A 19,529-nucleotide genomic window follows, 5' to 3' on the forward strand; every position below is an offset into this window, starting at 1 on the left:
CACTTTATGTGCCATTCTAACACCTTTCGATCAACTAAATAAACAAGAATTGCGTGCAGCACTCACTAGTGTTAAAAACATATATCCTACTTCCAGTAGCACTGGGAACAGGGCAGAGTGCCGCTGGCCTCTGCCTAGCACCTACAGTGTCTCCACGGCTTCAGCGAGCTGGGGCAGTCGGCCCCTATCCCCAGCACCAGACTGAGTCCTCGGAACAATAAAGACCACCCAGCTGAAGAGCTGGCAGCTAGACAGACCGACAGTCCACCAACCCTGTCCCACACCTACCGATGACAATTATTCCCTGCAGCCAGGAGTTTTAGATCATGTGGACCAACTATGTGGGTTCACTCTGCCCAACTAGCGCATGTTCAGAACAAGTGGAGGTCTGGGAACTTGTTAGTCTACCTTTGGGGGAGAAATGTGACAGACCAGCTAGGACAGGAGCTTTTTGAGGGGACTAGGGCCAAGCCTCCTAACTACTGATTATAGTCCATGGAAAGAGCAGATCACTCTTCTAATGATGGACAACAATGTGATGAACACAGAGTAAGGCTTGGATTCATTCTTTTAATAAAGACAATAAAGCTTCCCTTTTGGAGTGGATCGAAAGGTCTAGTATTATTCTTGTACAGGTTAATGGTCAGAGGAAATATGGTGGCCCTCCTGCAGACTGGGTTGGAGAGGCCCCTTCAATTGGGACAGAAATAATTATCAACAATATCCCTCAAGAAATCTGTGAAGATAATCAAATTTTCAGCTTTTCAAAGTGCTGGAACATTGTACGATTTGTCTCATAGACTGTTGTAGACTGGTGCCGGACAGTCTGAGCTGGGATGGGTTCACTGTTATGTGTTTATTGTTATATATGTCTCACCCATTGTATGCCTTATAGTGTGAATGCCCATTAGGTGAGTTGCCTATTGTTTCTGTCGGTCTACTCATCTCTTGGAGATGTGATTAATATTGTGTCCACTTTACTTTGTTATTGAACTATTGTGATATGTTATTTTTTTTGATGATTAGCTTACTGTTTATTTAGATTGATGTTTATCTTGGCTGTTCCTTAGCTATGTTAATTATCTTAATTATCTTACTGTTTGCATAACGTGATCAAACTCTTATCTGATCTTGTGTGATACTGTATATATTCTGTGTGAATTTACAATAAACAGGTCCAGTTCCAATTTACAGCTAAGCTATTGTCTAGTATATTGGGTGCAATATTCAGCTATAATACCTGGTTTCTGGGTCCAGACTGAAGGAAGCTGTATCTTGGCGGAAGCATCAAAGCTGGATGCTGGACGATTCTGTCACAATATTAAATTACCAAGAAACAAATAATCACCTTAGTGAAAAACATACATCAGTGCCATCACACCACAATAATAAATGAAAAACATAACAATCCTGCTATTCAGAATTATACAATGCTGCCCCTTTTTAAAAAGGGACCCAAAAGTATTCTTGATATTCCGTACCTCGGGAACCCTGCATGGAAAATATTGACACACACCACTCCGTGTTTCTTTCCCAATTCGTAAATAAGATGGACTCTCACCTTAAATGGTGGGGCCTGGTTACCATAGGTCCATGCTGTGCCTTTTCCTTTTAAGGCGATATACATAATAGCACTGCCTTGTTTCCTCCAACTTCAAAGTATGTCCTGTTGGTGGGCACAAATATATTCTCCAAAGATAAAATAAATTAAAAACGAATAGTGCTTTCCATTTAAAATACTTATTCAAGATAAAAATATAAAAAGATTCATCCAAAATGCATCCAGAGCCTGCCTCTGTCTCTTTCAGAGTTGTGAGGTTGACAACACGGAGGGAGACAGAGGGAGGCTCTGAATTAATGTTTATCTTTGTGCATGGGCATAGCTCCCAACTGTCCCTGATTTTTGAGGGACTGTCCCTGATTTGGAACAATGTTCCTCTGTCCCTCTTTCCTCCTAATTTCTTCCTCATTTTAGTCTGATCTATATAGTTGTATGCACTATTTATCTTTCAAAAAGGGTTTCCCAGTGTTAAACCAATAATCCAAATTCTAAATTGCTGCATTTACAAATTTCCTAATAAAGGGATAATTGTGGTAAAGATAGAAATTGTGGGATTAACTAATAATTTTTTTGTTTAATTCTCCTTTAAGGGGGCGTGGCAGGGGCTGTGCCCTATGCCTACATATGTTTTCTAATGGGTGTCCCTCGTTCCCATGTCAAAAAGTTGTGAGGTATGCATAGGTCTTGTGCACCTTTTTAATGTGAGTGTACTGTATCTTTTATATTTTTTAACCTTAAATATTTTAAATGGAGAGCTGTACCCATCTTCTGTGTGGAGGAAATGGAGTGGTGTTACGGCAACCATCTTTTAATGTGAAGGGGCACTAATAAGACCTACTGTGAAGTGAAGGAGATGAAGTGGTGCTATTACATACAAAAGGTACAGTATGGACCTCTGGTGGTAACCAGGTCCCACTGCTTAGGGTGAGAGTCCATCTTCGATACAAATTGGGAAAGGAACACAGAATCCCGTTGTGTCAATGTTCTCCATACAGGGTTCATTTTAAACAATATATAAAATTCAAGCACTGAAGAGTACATTGCATTCTTTTGACTCCCATTTTAAAAAGGCTCATTATTGTGTTATTCTGAAGAGGAGGACTTTTACGATTTTCATATATTATTGTGGTGTGATGGCACTGATGTATGTTTTCCACTAATGTGATTATTTGTGTAGCACCCTCTAGTGTGCTAGATGTAAATTGTTTAGTTGTTAGTGTAGGAAAATGTAGCTTGGCTGAGGGCCAGGCTTGGGCTGCTGAATCTGGGTCAGGGTTCAGTGTGGTAGGCAGGATGACTCATCTGGTAGCTCTCTGGCACTTCCCCTGGTCTGAAAGTTGGTAAAAAAGGCCAGAGCTGGAGGGTATGAGTAAGGACGGGCTGCCATGCATATTTATGAAGATGTTGGCCAATCCCCAGCAAAAAGGGCTGGCAGGGGGCAGTTCACCTCATAAATAGGTATGAGTCATGCCAGCAGGGGCAGTCGGGTGGAAGATGGAGTGCTGAGGAGGCTGTCAGATACCCTTGCAGGGTGCCCCCTGGTCTGGGGGGGGGGGGGTGACCTGGGGCTTGAGTGCTGGAAGGATCCCCCAAAACACACCAAGGAAGCTGTTCCTGGAGGCACGGGAGCAAGGAGAGAGGACAGCGGGAGCAGGTCAGCACTACTGGGAGATCTCCTGAGAAGTTAGCCAGGATGGCTAGTGAAAGGGGCAGGTGCAGCCGGGTGGGTTGGCAGTGCCTGAAGATGTGGTACTAGGATAAGCAAACACAGGAGGAATGTAAGCTGGACACTGAACGTTTGCTACACTACCAAGGGGCCCCGGGTTCCTGCCTACAACAGGCTTTTGCTTCAATCCGACCAAGTGCTTTGTCAGATTTCCAGTGTGCCAGCTGGGTTCTGTCAGCAAATGAGTGCTGAAGTAAGAAGTGGAGAGTATATAGTGTTTTGAAGTCAAGTGGGCCTCCCATAATTTCCAGTCCCTATCCAAGTTTATATCCCTCAATAAAACTAAAAAAACAAAAGTCAAGGACTGTTCTCTGTCTCTGGAGTGCCCGTGGAAGTTCGGTGTGCCTGGCTGTGCAGGGCGGGGATCCCAGTTACTTGCGGCCCTTAGGGTGTGCTACATTTGTTTATTCATTTATTTATCACGTTTTCAACACTAGTAAGTGCTGTTGTAATATGTGTAAACTATAGCTACTCCATCTTAAGATATGCCCGCCATGTTAAGAAGAGGCTATAACAGTGATGGCGAACCTTGGCACCCCAGATGTTTTGGAACTACATTTCCCATGATGCTCAACCACACTGCAGAGTGCACTGGGCTATAGTATTTCTTACCTAGGAAACATCTTTTTTTACTTACATAGACTGCACTCTTGTGAGTTATATCTTGTGGCTTGCATTTAAGCCGAAGTCTCAGAATAAATTTCCTGTTCTAACGGAAACAGAAACATGCATTATCAGGGTGGAAACGGATGTTTTGCTAAAGATGTCTTGTCTTTTTCCTAATAACATATGTACATATTATACTAACTCCCTCCTAAGCTTTTCTTTTGCATATATACCGTGTATTTGTGCTCAGTAAACCAAAAACTGTTGAAACACTTAGCAACTGTTTCCGTGTGTTTTCAATGGGTGTCTCAGATCTGAATGGGTCATGAGGGCTATCCTGCATTACCTAAGAATACACCTGGGTGGTTATATTACCTGTTCCCACTGCAAGTGCTGCACAAACCATGTCTTTGTGAAGCTGGCTATGTAGTGTATACAGGGGCACAGTCATGCTGGAACAGAAAAGGGTCTTCACCAAACTGTTACCACAAGGTTGGAAGCACACAATTGTCTAAATTCAAGGCCCCTTAGTGAAAGGGAGCCTTTACTGATGGAAGCATGGCTTCTTAGTGTGGGTCTTGTCAAATATGAAAAAGTCAGGGCTACAATAAGATAAACCATCAATGACCTCAGAAGAGTTGCCGTCTGTCCTTAATTAGTGTGCTTCTGTCTCATAACATGGACACTGAAACTCTCCAGTTGAAAGTCAGGGAATGCCTGGAGAATACCAAGGCTGATTGGCTGCTGCCTCTAGAGTGGTTAACCCCCCCCCCCATGCCACTTTCTTACATTCAGTTGGACTATCTGTCCACAGGCCTAGAGCTTTCAGATGCAGCAGATGGGCTCGCCCTCCATCAAGACCAAGCCACAGTCCCACCCAAATTGTGGAAGATCTGGACAGCTTCTGAAAAACCCACTGGTGTTAACAGTGCTGGTTCTGTCCATCTCAACCCTGCCCAGTGCTCACTCTGTTGCCACTGTGGAAAGTCCTACCAGGCATGCAGTCCCCAGGAGAGATGTACACACTTGTCCTGCTCCATTGACCTGCAGCATGTCTCCCGCAGTCCTCACCCCTCACACTGCAGCCTCCTTCTGTGTCCCTGCCTCAACAGTTATGCAGAGGCATTCTGCAAACATGAGACGGGGCCTTCCTCAGTTAATGCTGCACAATGTGTCTGCTTGACAACCCTTGCTCATGTATGTGACCTAGGCTCATTTAGACACTTCAATGGGCTCTTATCCTCAACTATAAACACAGGTGATTCCTTTGTCTCTGGCATTTGCCAGTATCTACAGGAGACCATTAGACATTTGGCCTTTACTTTGCTGACCCTATACCTGTATTCTCTAAAACAGGCCTACCTTCTTTTGATCTAAATCAGTGGCCTCCAAACTGCAGCCTGGGGATGGTTGCGGCCCTTTGTTTGCGTTTATCTGGCCCTTGGGGCACTATTCCTCGCACTGACACTTCTCTGTCTACTGACACCAACAATGGGAAACCATTTCTGATACTGACACCAACAATGTGGCATTATTCCTCCCAATGATGATGGGCCACTTTTCCTCCCCCTAGTACCAAATGTGGCAATGTTTTAATTAAACTGATGCCAGGAAAATTTCCGCTCACGCTGGCTACAGTCCGGCCCCCTAAAGTCTGGAGGACAACAAACTGACCCTTTGTTTAGAAAGTTTGGAGACCCCTGATCTACATCCACAAGCTACTCTCAGCGAGTATGACTGTGGATTAGTGTGGGGAAGGGCTGGTAATGTTAGTTTATTGGTAATGTATGATGACCGCATTTTTTACGTAGTCAGGTTATGCTGGTTGGGGTTGGCGCAGTACTTTAAGGGCTGTTTCCACTGTCAGTATGCATTTCTGGCCAGAAACAAAGTATACAATATGGAAGTTTGACTTCAAAGATGTTTTTTCAGTGGTTCGCTACAGTTTCACCAAAAAATGGCTGCACATGGGAAACTCCACTTAAACTTTCAAAATGGAAACTTCTGTTTTTTGCTCATATTTCCACAAAGGCCCTACATCCTCCTAATCCAGGGATCTTCAAACTACGGCCCTCCAGCTGTTGCGGAACTACATATCCCATGGGGCATTGTAAAACTCTGACATTCACAGACATGAGTAGGCATGATAGGAATTGTAGTTCCTGAACAACTGGAGGGCCGTAGTTTGAAGACCCCTGTCCTAATCTGTCACAGTTTATGCAATGTCCAAAAAGGGCATCTGATGAATGTTTATTGAAAGCCACTGCAAATGGTACAATGCGTGTTGGCTTTAAAAGGTGTGTCCAGGGGGGCGTGGCTGGCTGCGGAGCAAGATGGTCATCTGATCCTGCAGCTCTGCTCAGCCTCGGGACTTTCAGCTACCCTCTGCCCACTACAGCAACCTTCCTCCCCTCTCTCCCACACCAGAGGGGAGGTGGAACACAGGGGATCAAAGCGATATGTCCAGGAAGAAGAACCGCTCTTTCTATAAGTCGCGCCGCCTCACGGACTTTTACAGGCTGACTGACATGCAGAGCAGGCAAAATGGCGCTGGAGCGGCATCTTCCCCTCTGCCCTCGCCACCACAAGTATCTTGTTAGGACTCCGCGCTCACCCCAGAGGATATGGACAGCTCTGTGCCCGATTCTAAATTAAAGTAAATATGTGGCGTTAATCTATCCTAGTGTACCCTATAATCAATTCCAAATACGGAAAAAGCCACAAAATGCTGCAACAATATATAAATGAATATAACTTCTTATTTAACCTCTTGCTTACTGGGCACTTAAACCCCCCTCCTGTCCAGACCAATTTTCAGCTTTTAGCGCTGTCGCACTTTGAATGACAATTGCACAGTCATACAACACTGTACCCAAATGAAATTTGTATAATTTTTTCCTACAAATAGCTTTCTTTTGATGGCATTTGATCACCTCTGCGGTTTTTAGTTTTTGTTAAAAAAAATGAAAAAGACAGAATTTAAAAAAAAAAAAATTTTTTTTTTTATATTTTGTTATAAAATTTTGCAAACAGGTAATTTTTCTCCTTCGTTGATGTACGCTGATGAGGCGGCACTGATGGGCACCGATAGGTGGCAGTGGTGGGCACTGATGTGTGGCGGTGATGGGCGCTGATGGGTGGCGGTGATGGGCACTGATTGGGCACTGATTGATGGCAGCACTGCTAGGTGGCACTGATTGACACCACTGGTGGGCATTGATAGGTGGCACTTGTGGGCACTGTGGGCACTGGCAGGTGGCAATGACAGATGGCACCTGTTGGCACAGATGAGGCAAATGTGCCTCCTTCCTCTTCGGGACCGATGTCCCTTTGACATAAGCCGGTGATTGTCTTGTTTTTCCTCCTCACGCTGTCAGCGTGAGGAGAAAACGAAACCGATCACCGTGGTTTTGTTCACATCATGTGATCAGCTGTCATTGGCTGACAGCCGATCACATGGTAAGGGGCCGGGACCGGCCCCTTACTCGGATCTGTGATCATCCGAGTCTCTGTGACTTGGTGATCACAGCGTGCACACCGCGCGCCCTGCAGGGTGCGCGCGGTGTGCGTGCACAGGGGAGGACGTCCCATGACGGCCTCCCGGAAATTGAGGTCCGCGCTGTAGCCCTCATTCGGCTATGGCCCGGACCTCAAGTGGTTAAAGTGGTACTTCCCTCAAAAAAGTTAATTTCATCTTCAATCTTCATCATTTTTAGCTCAATTGTTAAAAATAAAGTGCTGGCGTGCTCCAAATTAAACAGTTCATAGAGTAATTTTCTTCATAAAAAGTGCTTGGTGCTCACTACTCCATACAAAAAGTGCTCGGCGTGCATTCTACGGATGCGTGGTTAGCAAACTGGAAATTCCATCAGCGCGCTTCACCTCTCCCACAGGGCGTCATCAAAGAGGGCGGGGCGAAGCACGTAGATGGAATTTCCAGTTTGCTAAGCACGCTAAATCACTTCCGGCATCCGTGGAAAGCATGCTGATTGCAGCGGACCTGGAACTAGCTTATTCCCTGCAAAGTGATCTTTTATCATCCTTGTTGTAAGTGTAATTTTAAATGTTCTTATTAATAAAGTACTACACTATGAAAAATGTTCTTTCCCTTGATTTGACCCTGGTGGGAAAAGAGCGAGTAATACACACAGCTGCTGCTGTTGTTGCTTTTGGTATTGGTTGGGAGATACAGGAGGAAAGCTTTGGAAGACCCCCCCACCAGATACAAGCATGTTTGATCCTCATGCTGTAAAGCTGACGGTCCATTCTGTCTGGTGAGTAGGGGCACAAGAAGGGTGTGCGCTACATTCTCACGGCTTAATATTTCTGGAACACTTGAGCAATTTTTGTATAGAGTAGTGAGCACAAAGCACTTTTTATAAAGAAAATCACTTTATGAACTGTTTAATTTGGAGCACTCCAGAACTTTATTTTTATTTTTAATAATTGAGCACAAAAATTATGAAGATTGAAGATTAAATTAACTTTTTTGATATACAGTGGAACCTTGGTTAAGGAGTAACACGGTTAACAAGCGTTTTGAAAGACGAGCAACTTTTTTTTTTTTTTAAATTCTGACTCGGTTTGCGAGTGTTGTTTTGCAAAACGAGCGTGTGCAGTACTGCATTTGGCCAGAGGTGCGGGGGCGCCGATGACACTTGGAACGGTTCGGAGCCGTTCGGAAATACTCAGAAATTCTCAATTCCCGAGTGTTTCCTAGCCTTTCCGAGTTCAGCCGAGCTGTCCCTGAGTATTTCTGAGGCTCTCCGGCGCCCCCCCCCCCACCTCTGGCCACATGCGGTATTGCATGCAATAGAAGTCGATGCAGAACGAATTATCTTAGTTTCCATTGACTTCTTTGGGGAAACTCATTTTCATATGCAAATGCTTTGGATTACAAGCATTCTCCTTGAACGGATTATGCTCGCAATCCAAGGTTCCACTGTATAGTTTTTTTGGAATATTATTTATGTATGGGTATTGATGATTTTGTATCTGACACTTAATAGGTATACTTTGTATGTGCTGTGATATAAGATTTAACCATTTCAGCCCTGGAAGGTTTTACCCACTTCCAGATCAGGCCATTTTTTTTTTTGTTTGCAATACAGCACTGCGTCGCTTTAACTGACAATTGCGCGGTCGTGGGATGTTGTACCCAAATAAAATTGTCATTTTTTTTCCCACAAATAGAACAATTTTTTTACTTTCTGCTATAATACATATCCAAAAAAACAATGTGAAAAAACAATTTTCTTCATCAATTTAGGCCAATATGTATTCTGCTACATACTTTTGGTAAAAGAAAATCCCAATAAGTGTATATTGATTGGTTTGCACAAAAGTTATAGCATCTACAAACTACAGGATAGATTTATGGACTTTTATTTATTTTTATTTTTTTTACTGGTAATGGCGGCGATCTGCGATTTTTAGCCGGATTGCGGTGGACAAATCTGACCCTAAATTATACTTTTTGGGGACCAGTGACAACAATATAGTGATCAGTGTTAAAAAAATGCACTGATCAATGTATAAGTGATACCAGCAGGGAAGGGGTTAACATCAGGGGCGATCAAAGGGTTAAATGTGTTCCCTGGGAGTGCTTTCTAACTGTGTGGGCAGTGGATTTAATGGAGGAAAAGAGAAATCCCTGATTCAGCTTAGCTGAAACACAATCTCTCTTTCTCCCTGACAGAGCAGCGGTGTGCTTTGTTTACATTGGCACGCCGCTGCTCCGGTTCTCTTCTAAATGATCGACGGGTCGTGGCGGCCATCGCTTATTGGCTCCTGTTGTGTCCAATCACAGCGGGAGTGGTGCTCCAGCGGCACGCGCGTGCCCCCTAAACAGCGTGCACAAAATCACGTACAGGTATGTGATTTTGGGCACCCGGGCTGCCCTGCCGCAGTAAATGTACGTGGGGCGGTCCGGAAGCGGTTAATATGATCAGTTGCACACATTTTTACCGTATAGTGTAGTTGTCTATTTTATTTTCTGCTACTCCTATCCTATACTCCTATGCATTGATATATTGTTGTCTTAAAGGGTTCGTGAACTCATTTGTATAAGTCTATGCCAGACGCTCCATTGGAGCCTGGCATAGCACACTATGTATGTCATTGTCATTTTAAAAAACGAGCAGTGTAAATGCAGATTTTCAGCTGTCTTCAGGCCGGTCACATGACTCGTGGCCGCTTTCCAGCTCCGATGGATGGCTTGTGCGGGAGAGGATGTGATCTCCCTCTGACGTCAGCTGGGGAGATCACGTGGCCGCTTGGCTCCACCCGCAGAAGCCCTGTTTCGTAGCTGTAAAGCGGCCGCGAGTCACGTGACCGGCCTGAAGACAGCTCAAAATCGGTATTTACACTGCTCCTTTTTTAAAATGATTCACACAGTGAGGTATGCCAGCCTCTAATAGAGGGGGTGGCAGTGACAATTGTAGTTTTTTTTTTTTTTTCAATAATAGGGGCGGGGCTAAGCGGAGACAGACAGAGAGAGGGAGCTGAGCGGCAGGAAGGAGGGGGTGAGGGGGAGAAAGGAGAGCAGGGCAGCATATGACGGAGGGGCGCACTCTGACCACGGTGGTCAGGGCTGAGCAGCCATGATTTTTGTGGTCAGTATAGAGAGGGCATACAGGAAGTGGCAGGTTCAGGGAGTTTTTTTTACAGTTTAGAGAGGGACAGATTTCACAGCACAAGCACTGTTCTGTTTAATCTGCTTTAAGGGACCAGGATGTGATTTTTTTTTTTTGGGGGGGGGTAACAAACGCTTTAAGAGAGGCTATAAGAAAAGTGTTTTTGCATTGCATGATATAGGAACAATAAATGTATTTTTTCTCTCTGTACAGATTGCTTCAAATCACCAAATAACAACAACAACAACACCAACAACCATGTGGATTACAAACGGAAAAAAGGTATGATGGAAGCATTTGTATTTACAAAGATTGTGTATTATACTGAATTGTACTGCTATCATGAAATCGTGTTATGTTGAATGTTCATTTTATAGCTTGGGTTTGCCTTGTCTGGACTTTTCCAAGTTTTTGCATTGACGGCATGTTATTTTACATTCAATTTTTTTTTTTCTTATAAGCCCAAGAAACATAAAAATCAGTATACAGTATCTTGACAGGGTTGCCAACCTCCCGTGGCACTTTTTACTGACAAAACATGGGAAATTTACTGATGGAGCACATTTTTTTACTGGCAACCAGAAAAATGACAGAACCCCTAGTAAAAAATAAAGACATTGATATTTAAACTGTATAAACACGACACGATGCGGAAACAATATACATAACAAATAAACTATCAACACAGCATGACAAGTTATCACCCCCTGATAATTATGGACAGTTGTAAAAGTCAGATTTTTGCAAACTGTCAGTAAATGTACTGGTAGTTATCAACCCTCATATCTGGTGGTTTTCAGGAGGTTTATGTAATATTCTCTTGTATCAGATTGTACTGTAACGTTATTGTCTCCCTTTTCCTTGTAAAGCGATTTAAACAAACTCCTACTCCAACGTGAAGTACGTGGGATTGCTGAGTTAAATGCTACTCTCTCCCCAAGCTTAAATACTTAAATACTCAATTGAGCTATCGCTCTTTTCTAGAGGGTTTTGCTTCAGGGGGCTGTGAAAACGAATAGATTCACCCTGAGTCTGTACTCCCACACTCCCCCTGATTACTCTGTTCTTCACTTGCATTTGCTATTGTATGTTTCATTATAAATATGTTATAATGCATATGTTTTGTAATGGCTACAGCACTGGCTATCGCATGTTTCAACATAATCATAATGTACATCCCCTATAATGGTTATCTTTACCTGAATGTTCACCTGTATGTTTTAATTTTTGATATCTTCATAGCAACAATTATGGGACCCACCTTCGCTGACGCAGTCCTTGTGGACGTAACGCCGCATACGGGGGCGGAGCTTCTAGGCCGACGTCACCCGCTGCCATCTCATGCCGACAGCTGTTCGGACGCGAACAGACTGTCTTTTTTTTGAACGAGAGCCTTCTTGTTTATTACTGCGCCGTTGAGCGCTTTTATTCATGAATTTTATACGTAATAAACTTGGGTAGTTTTATACGGATCGCTCTTAGAGTCTTTTCTCTATTTGGGGGACTGCCACTGTCCATCCTGCATTTAAGGTGCGGATCTCCCCAGGATATCGGATAATCGTTCCCTGCAGTGCGGATCTCCCCAGGATATCGGATAATCGTTCCCTGCAGTTGAGTTACAGTGGAGCTGTTTGCCATTGGTTCGTTCAGGCTTTACTGACCCCCTGTAATTAAGGGGTCCACCTTGTCTGGTAAGCGCACTCTCATGCTTTTACTTACCACATCGGTTGTGATATGAAAAGGGATTGGCCTGTGTATACCAAGAGGAATTGAACTATTACTCTGATCATTTAATTTTATTTAATATACATTTAATATACATTTATTAGCTCTGATCTTATGGACTTTCATACATCACACATTTATTTGTTTCTTTTTGCGCTGCTGGTTGACTCTCCTGCAGAAGACTGGGATTGGGATGAGTCCCACCGAGGCCGGTCAACTCTCCTGCAGAGGATTGAGGCTAGGATGGAGTCCCATGGAGGCTGGTTGACTCTCCTGCAGAAGACTGGGATGGAGTCCCCCAGAGGCTGGTTGACTCTCCTGAAGAAGACAGCTATTGGGATGAGTCCCACAGAGGCTGGTTGACTCTCCTGCAGAAGACTGGGATGGAGTTCCCCACAGGCTGGTTGACTCTCCTGCAGAAGACTGGGATTGGGATGAGTCCCACTGAGGCCGGTTGACTCTCGTGCAGAAGATGAGGCTAGGATGGAGTCCCACGGAGGCTAGTTGACTCTCCTGCAGAATATTGAGACTAGGATAGGGTTCCACAGAGGCTGGTTGACTCTCCTGCAGAAGACTGGCTTTAGGATGGAGTCTCACTGAGGCTGGATGACTCTCCTGCAGAAGAATGGGATTAGAATGAAGTCCCGCAGAGCCTGGTTGACTCTCCTGCAGAAGATTGAGACTAGGATGGAGTGCCACGGAGGCTGGCTGACTCTCCTGCAGAAGACTGGCATTGGGATGGAATCCCACGGAGGCCGGTCAACTCTCCTGCAGCAGTATATCATTAGAATGGAGTCCCACGGAGGCTGGTTGACTCTGCAACAGATGATTTGGGATTAGTATGGAGTTCCACAGAGGCTGGTTGATTCTTTCACAAGTTTTGGATTAGGATTGAGTCCCATGGAAGCTGGTTGACTCTCCTGCAGAAGACTGAGATTAGGATGAAGTCCTATGAAGGCTGTTTAACTCTCGTGCAGAAGATTGGGATAGTTGGTGCTAGTTGACAAAAAAGATAGTTGCTGTTCAAATTGTCTAAGCAAGGATTCTAATTCAAAGGTGTGTCGTATTCGACATGAAGACCGTTGTCCTGTTCTGTGACCTGATGGAGTTCTGCCTCTCTTCCATGGACTGTGAGTAATGCATTTTGTTTTACCTAAAAGTGAATGGTGCCCATCTGTTCACAGTTCCCATTATTGCCTAAGAGATCTATACCATGAGGCAGTCGTCATCAACCCTGTCCTCAGGGCCCACTAACAGGCCAGGTTTGCAAGATAACTGAAATACATCACATGTGATATCATTTGCTACTCAGTGATTGCAGTATTCTAGTCTGCATCTCCCCAAGGTAATACGTGAAACCTGGCATGTTAGTGGGCCCTGAGGACAGGGTTGATGACCACTGCCGTGAGGTAAAATGTTAGCCCACCCTGTCTCTGGAGGAACCACCATGCCTCTAGGGGTCAGGGGGGTGCTAGATATACAAATCCTGTATAATATTTGTTTCTGAAGACATTTAAAATCTGTTATTGGTTTATCTAGAATACAATATTTTTCTGGTCTGGATTCATAAACATTAGCAAGCAAATTATTCTGCCACAAACTTTGATGAGTTACAGCTAATTTCTGGGCAAGTCTACTTTTTTTTTTTTTTTTACCCTTCCCCACCAGAGAATCATTTTTGTCAGTGCAACACACCGCAATGCACGTTAGTGTAGTGCCACACTACCGCAATGCAAGCCTGTTGGCAGGTGCATTGGAGTACCAGTCAAATTGAATGGCACTGTGTCACATTATCACATTTAACCTGTATTGCCACGGTGAGTTAGTGTGACCGGGCCCTCAAATATTCTAACTGAATCTCTGTGCAGCCCGGTGTAAGCAGAGCAGACAAAGAGGTGGCAGAGTTGAGGTTGCCATTGCCAATCTCCTTCTTAAAATGTTAGTTCCCTGACTGTATAGTAGACCTCTCGGCTGTGATCCAGAAAAATGAAGAAGTACACAGACCAGTTTTGACTTAATTGGCTTCATGGGGCAGTTGGGCAGCTAGCCTTCTCAGAAGGTTGTCAACAATTCAGCATATGACATTTACTCAGTTAAGCAAGAAGCTCCGGCAATTACTATTGTATTATACTGTACAAGCAAGATTGCAATTGTAGGGAAAAACCCCAGTAGACAAAGCAGCAATGTGTGGTTAGATTGGTCACCATGCTAACCTCTGCTCTGGGAAACAGTGTGCAGATTCATCCATGTGTGTCTATTCCTTCCCACTAAGCTAATAAATATATGTGGAAACATTGCGCTGTCAAGAACAAGTGTGTGTAAGCAGCTAGCACATACAAGTTCCTTCTCACTAAGCTCTCCGAAGGCTAAATGCCAAAAAGATATAAAAAAAACACTAATTATGCAGGTTTCTAGTCATTAATACTTCATTGAAGTTTTCTTTTTTTAAATGCAAGCAATGTAAATACCTGGATGTGACCTGGTATCAGTCATTCGAAGTCCAAATACAGCAGAGTTTAGATTGTGAGAAGAAGCAGTACAAGAAGCCAATCAGTTTACTGCAGTGTTAAAGTGGTTGTAAACTTAGGCAGAAGAAAAACCTGCAAGACAATGAGCTAGTATGCATCACATACTAGCTCATTATGATATACTTACCTTAGATCGAAGCCCCCCGCAGCGGTCCCGGCACACCACTTTGGCCGACAACATGTCTCCCAGATTATAGCGGGCTCTGGCGCTGTGATTGGCCGGAGCCGCGATGACTTCACTCCCGCGTGTGCGCGCCAGAGCTGCCATTAACGGCACACCAGCTGAAGAAACGGCATGTACGTATGACAACGGCACATGCGTATACAGTGAATATCCCCTAAACAGTGCAAGTTTAGGAGAAATTCACGGTAGCTACAGGTAAGCCTTATTATAGGCTTACCTGTAGTCAAAAGTGATTGTAAAGAGTTTACAACCACTTTAATGGGGTGGAATTACTAAGGGCAAATAGACTGTGCACTCTGTAAGTACAGTTGCACTCATTTACCCCGGGGTTTAGCAAATGTGGTAAAGCTCTGCTGATTTTCATCAACAAATCATGTGCAAGCAAAAATGCTTTTTTTTTCACATTTTCCTTGCACCTGATTGGATATTGTTTACAAAGTGAAGCTCTACATTTACTAGGCTCTGAAAAAAATGAGTGCAACTGCACTAGCAAAGTACATAGTCTATTTGCTTTTACTAAATCCACCCCAATGTGGTGTTAAGAAGCATGCTGATAGGAGGAGAGAGCAAATTTAGAGATGCGCTCATTAGTCTGCTGCTTCTCCTTTTGCTTCTCCTTTTGTCATAGACTGGGGAAGGCACTGTAAGCGATAGCACAGGTTCAATGTCCTGACATTAAAGAATAATGCCGCGTACACACGACCGGACTTACTTTGCCCGGCGGACTTTTCGACAGACTTTACGAATGAATGGATTTGCCTACACACGATCAACCAAAGTCTGACGGATTCATACGTGATGACGTACGACCGGACTAAAACAAGGAAGTTCATAGCCAGTAGCTGCCCTAGTGCCCTAGCACACAGACGAGTGGACTTTTCAACAGGACTCAAGTCCGTCGGATAGATTTGAAACATGTTTCAAATCTAAGTCCGTCAAACTTTTGAGAAAACAAAGTCCGCTGGAGCCCACACGCGAGCGAATTGTCCGATAAAATCCGGTACGCCAGACCAGGTATGCCGTAAAGTCCGATCATGTGTACGCGGCATAAGGAATCTAGGTTTGCCCTAGGAAAGGGGAGAGAGAAGCCACAACTGGTTTTAAAAACGTATTTCCTAATCTAGAAACCAGTAGTAACATCATGATGGGGGTGGTCCCTGTCCCCCCACAGCAGCTGTGTGTGTCCATGTAACATACAAGCAGTGGACAGTGACTTCTATTCACTCTGAGCTCTTCTACTGTACAAGAATCATATGATGTGTTCATCTGTGACTCCATTATGTTCTGTCTCTGTGATTATAATTAATATCAGATTTTATGTACCTCTAATCTATAATCTGTAAATTGTTTTTAGGAATTGCTTGGAAACTTCGGTCATTAAAGGTTTCAGTGATCTATGTTATAGCTCAAGGAGCAGCAATACTGATTTTGATCACTGTTATCATTTTGCTGTCTGTCAGAGGTAAGTCTTAATTGCAGTCAATTATCAGAATCTGACAAAAGAAAAATCAATGTTTCAAAGAATAAAACAAACTATTTGTGCTAGGTGTTAAGTCGTGAAAAACAAAATAAAATGACCTGCAGCTGCTGTCCACCAAGTGCTAAATCACCTCAAATGACAATCTAAGTAATGCAGCACTTGCAGTTTACAATAATATATAAATAATTTATGTGACAAAAAAAACTACATTGCAAAACAGTCTCTTAAAAAGTGCTCAGTTGCTCCAAAAAAGTTTAAAAGGTGCTGAAGTGCTTCATATAAACATGCTGTGCCATGTGCCACCCCCCCCCCTCTCGTATCCCCACTCACCAGAAAAAATGGACCCTCAGCAAGCCGTCCTTCTGTAGCTACTGATCCCAGCACCACCTCTTCAGGCACTGCCAGCCCACCTGGCTGCAGCTGCCCCTTTCACATTCGCCGTTCTGGCTAAACTTGCACAGTCCTCCCAGACTGACTCTGCATCCATCTCAGACTGCTATCACCCAGTCCTCTCAGTTTGCCTTTCAGTCATCCCGACTGTCTCACTCACCAGCCCACCTGGCTGTCTTCTCCCCAAAGATCTCAGACATGCTCACTGGCTCCTGCTGTCCCCACACCTGTTCCTGTGCCCGCTCCTGTGCCACTGCACAGGATTCCTCCTTGTGTTGTCAGAGGACCCCTCCAGAATCCGAGCTCCCAGACCAAAAGGTCACCCCCCCCAGACTAGGGGGTTACCCTCAAGGGTCTCCGACAGCCTCCTAACAGTCCATCTCCAGCTTCCACTCAAACTCCACTGCCCCAGCTGGGCTGACCCTGAGTATTGGTGTAGCAATACCAACATGTTTCACCATTTGGATAGGTTTCCTCAGGGGATATATGCTAACATACCTAGATAGATGAATTGAACATAAGGGTGAGTGTACGTGTATGTGTGTGTAATATATATATATATACACACACAATTCACATTGAAAATCCATATTGATGAATATACAGCACAATTTTGTCATATAAAACTATCAAATGTTACAAAAATAGTAACAAATGATTAACATTTATAATGTTAATTTTTTGTTGCTTTTTCTGTTTTTGTAAAATTTGATGGTTATATATGACGAAATTGTGCGGTATATTCATCAATATGGATTATCAATGTGAATCGTATACTTTTTTTGTATATATGGCCTGGAATTATGGGTGGAGCCCGGGGAGTATTGAAAGCACACCACTCACCTGTGGTCCTTGTCGGTTCCGGTTTGTGATACCTCATGTCTCCAGGCTGGCTCTTCCCAGCTCACCTCATGCTTAAAAGTCTATGCGTTGGATTCAAGTGTGTTGCGGCATCTCCGTTCGTAGTCTTCGTCGGAAGTTCTCGTTCGCTGTTGCAAGTAGGATATAAACCTTTTCATATCATACGCAAGTTGCGATTTGTTTCATGCCCTATCGCGCATCCCCTTTCATAGTTAGCTGTCGGCCAGTGCATTCGTAGGTTCCCTCTGCCTTGTTCGTCACCTCATCCACGAACATACGATTCTTTCGTAGATCCAAGCTGGCAGTCGTGTCCCGACATTATTCGGGACAGCCCAGTTCATTCGTAAGTTCCCTCTGCTTTGTTCGTCGCCTCATCTATGAACATATGATTTGTTCATAGACCCGAGCCGCCTAGAGTCACTGTCGGTTACTGCCAGACATTACTCGGCATAGGCGTCGCTGGTCTATGGGGTTGGAGCCAGCAAGTATTGATTGCATGGGTTCTGTGGCTCATTGAGGTGGTAATCAGCCCACCTGGTGCCTTGTCTGCATCCAATTAGCCTCGGGGGCTGGGTGGTTGGTATGTGTTCAGTTTGGAGGAGTGATGTAGCAACCCTTAGACCCATACACACTGTGCGACTTTGTTGTCTGATCTCCTTGGGTTTACAGGAGCCATGTAGTGCAGGGGCCTGCCCGATTGCATACAAATCAAGGCCCTCGAGGTTGGCCTCTTGTGGCATGGTTCTGGTGAATCTGGGGGAGGGGACAGGCAGAAGATTGTATAGTGTATACCCAGCTTTCACTCTACCACAGCCCGTTTTTTAGCCTAGTCGCGTCGGCGGCACAGCGTTGCATATCGGTTTATTGCATACATTCATTTAAATTTTCATATCACACACTCTACAGTCTGATCCGAATCTAGTCAGATCGGCGGAACAACGATTTAGATCCTCGGCTGTACACACCGCACCATCTACTCACTCTTCAGCCCGGTCCGAATTAATTCGCATCGGCGTGACATCATGGTGGCACATCGATTCGGATCCTCGGATTTACATTACTCAAATCAGGCGCATAACATACCCACTTCACTCCATCTATTCATATGTAGATGGTCGGTCATTCCTACATACTCAAATTCCCCTATCACTGTTTTCACCTTTTTGATAAGGCTACTTACTTGCAATTGTTGCAAGCACGTCTCCAGTGGCACTCAGTTCAGCCCCTCATCATCTCCAGTGGCAAAATGGCCATTCACCTGTTCTGTCATTTCCCCTTTAGGTCAGTAGAGTTCAAGATGGTCCATCCTGCACCAGGTTTGGACATTATTTCCTCAGGTAAAAAAAAAAAAAAGCACACACTGACGATAGGATTCACACCTTCACCAGGGGGCCAGCTGTGCCCCAAACAGCTCTTTGCAGCCCCTTTTTCATTTATTAAACTCCTATGTCACCTTACTACAGGTTCCCGGTCGACCCAGTTCTCGACCTCAACCAGGACTTCGCAAGTTAGGGCATAGAGTTAGGTGCGTAGTACCTTCCCTTGCATTTTTTCTTAACCGCTTGCCGACCGCCGCATGTACATATACGCCGGCAGAATGGCACGGGCGTGCAATTTGGCGTACCTGTACGTCCCTTTGAAATTGCAGCCGCGTGGTCGCGTGCGCACTGGCGGTGCGCGCGTGACCCTACCACGAGCTCCGTGAGTGTGATCGCGGGTCCCGCGGACTCGATGTCTGTGGGGATACCCGCGATCATCTCACGGAGCTGAAGAACAGGGAGATGCTGATGTAAACAAGCATTTCTCCGTTCTGCCTAGTGACAGGACACTGAT

At 44.5% G+C, this 19,529-nt stretch overlaps 1 protein-coding gene across 1 annotated transcript in view; it reads left to right on the forward strand.

Moving 5' to 3' along the window:
* The window catches only part of LOC141105625 (C-type lectin domain family 2 member A-like), a gene marked incomplete in the record, with an annotated part of 89,679 nt that overhangs the window by 21,597 nt on the left and 48,553 nt on the right, over window positions 1–19,529 (forward strand). The window contains 2 exon segments of the mRNA XM_073595585.1: window positions 10,742–10,810; window positions 16,320–16,427. Of these exon segments, the coding sequence (XP_073451686.1) occupies window positions 10,742–10,810; window positions 16,320–16,427 (177 nt within the window).

Source organism: Aquarana catesbeiana, linkage group LG08 (assembly GCF_042186555.1).
Source record: "Aquarana catesbeiana isolate 2022-GZ linkage group LG08, ASM4218655v1, whole genome shotgun sequence".
Taxonomy (NCBI): Eukaryota; Metazoa; Chordata; class Amphibia; order Anura; family Ranidae; genus Aquarana; species Aquarana catesbeiana.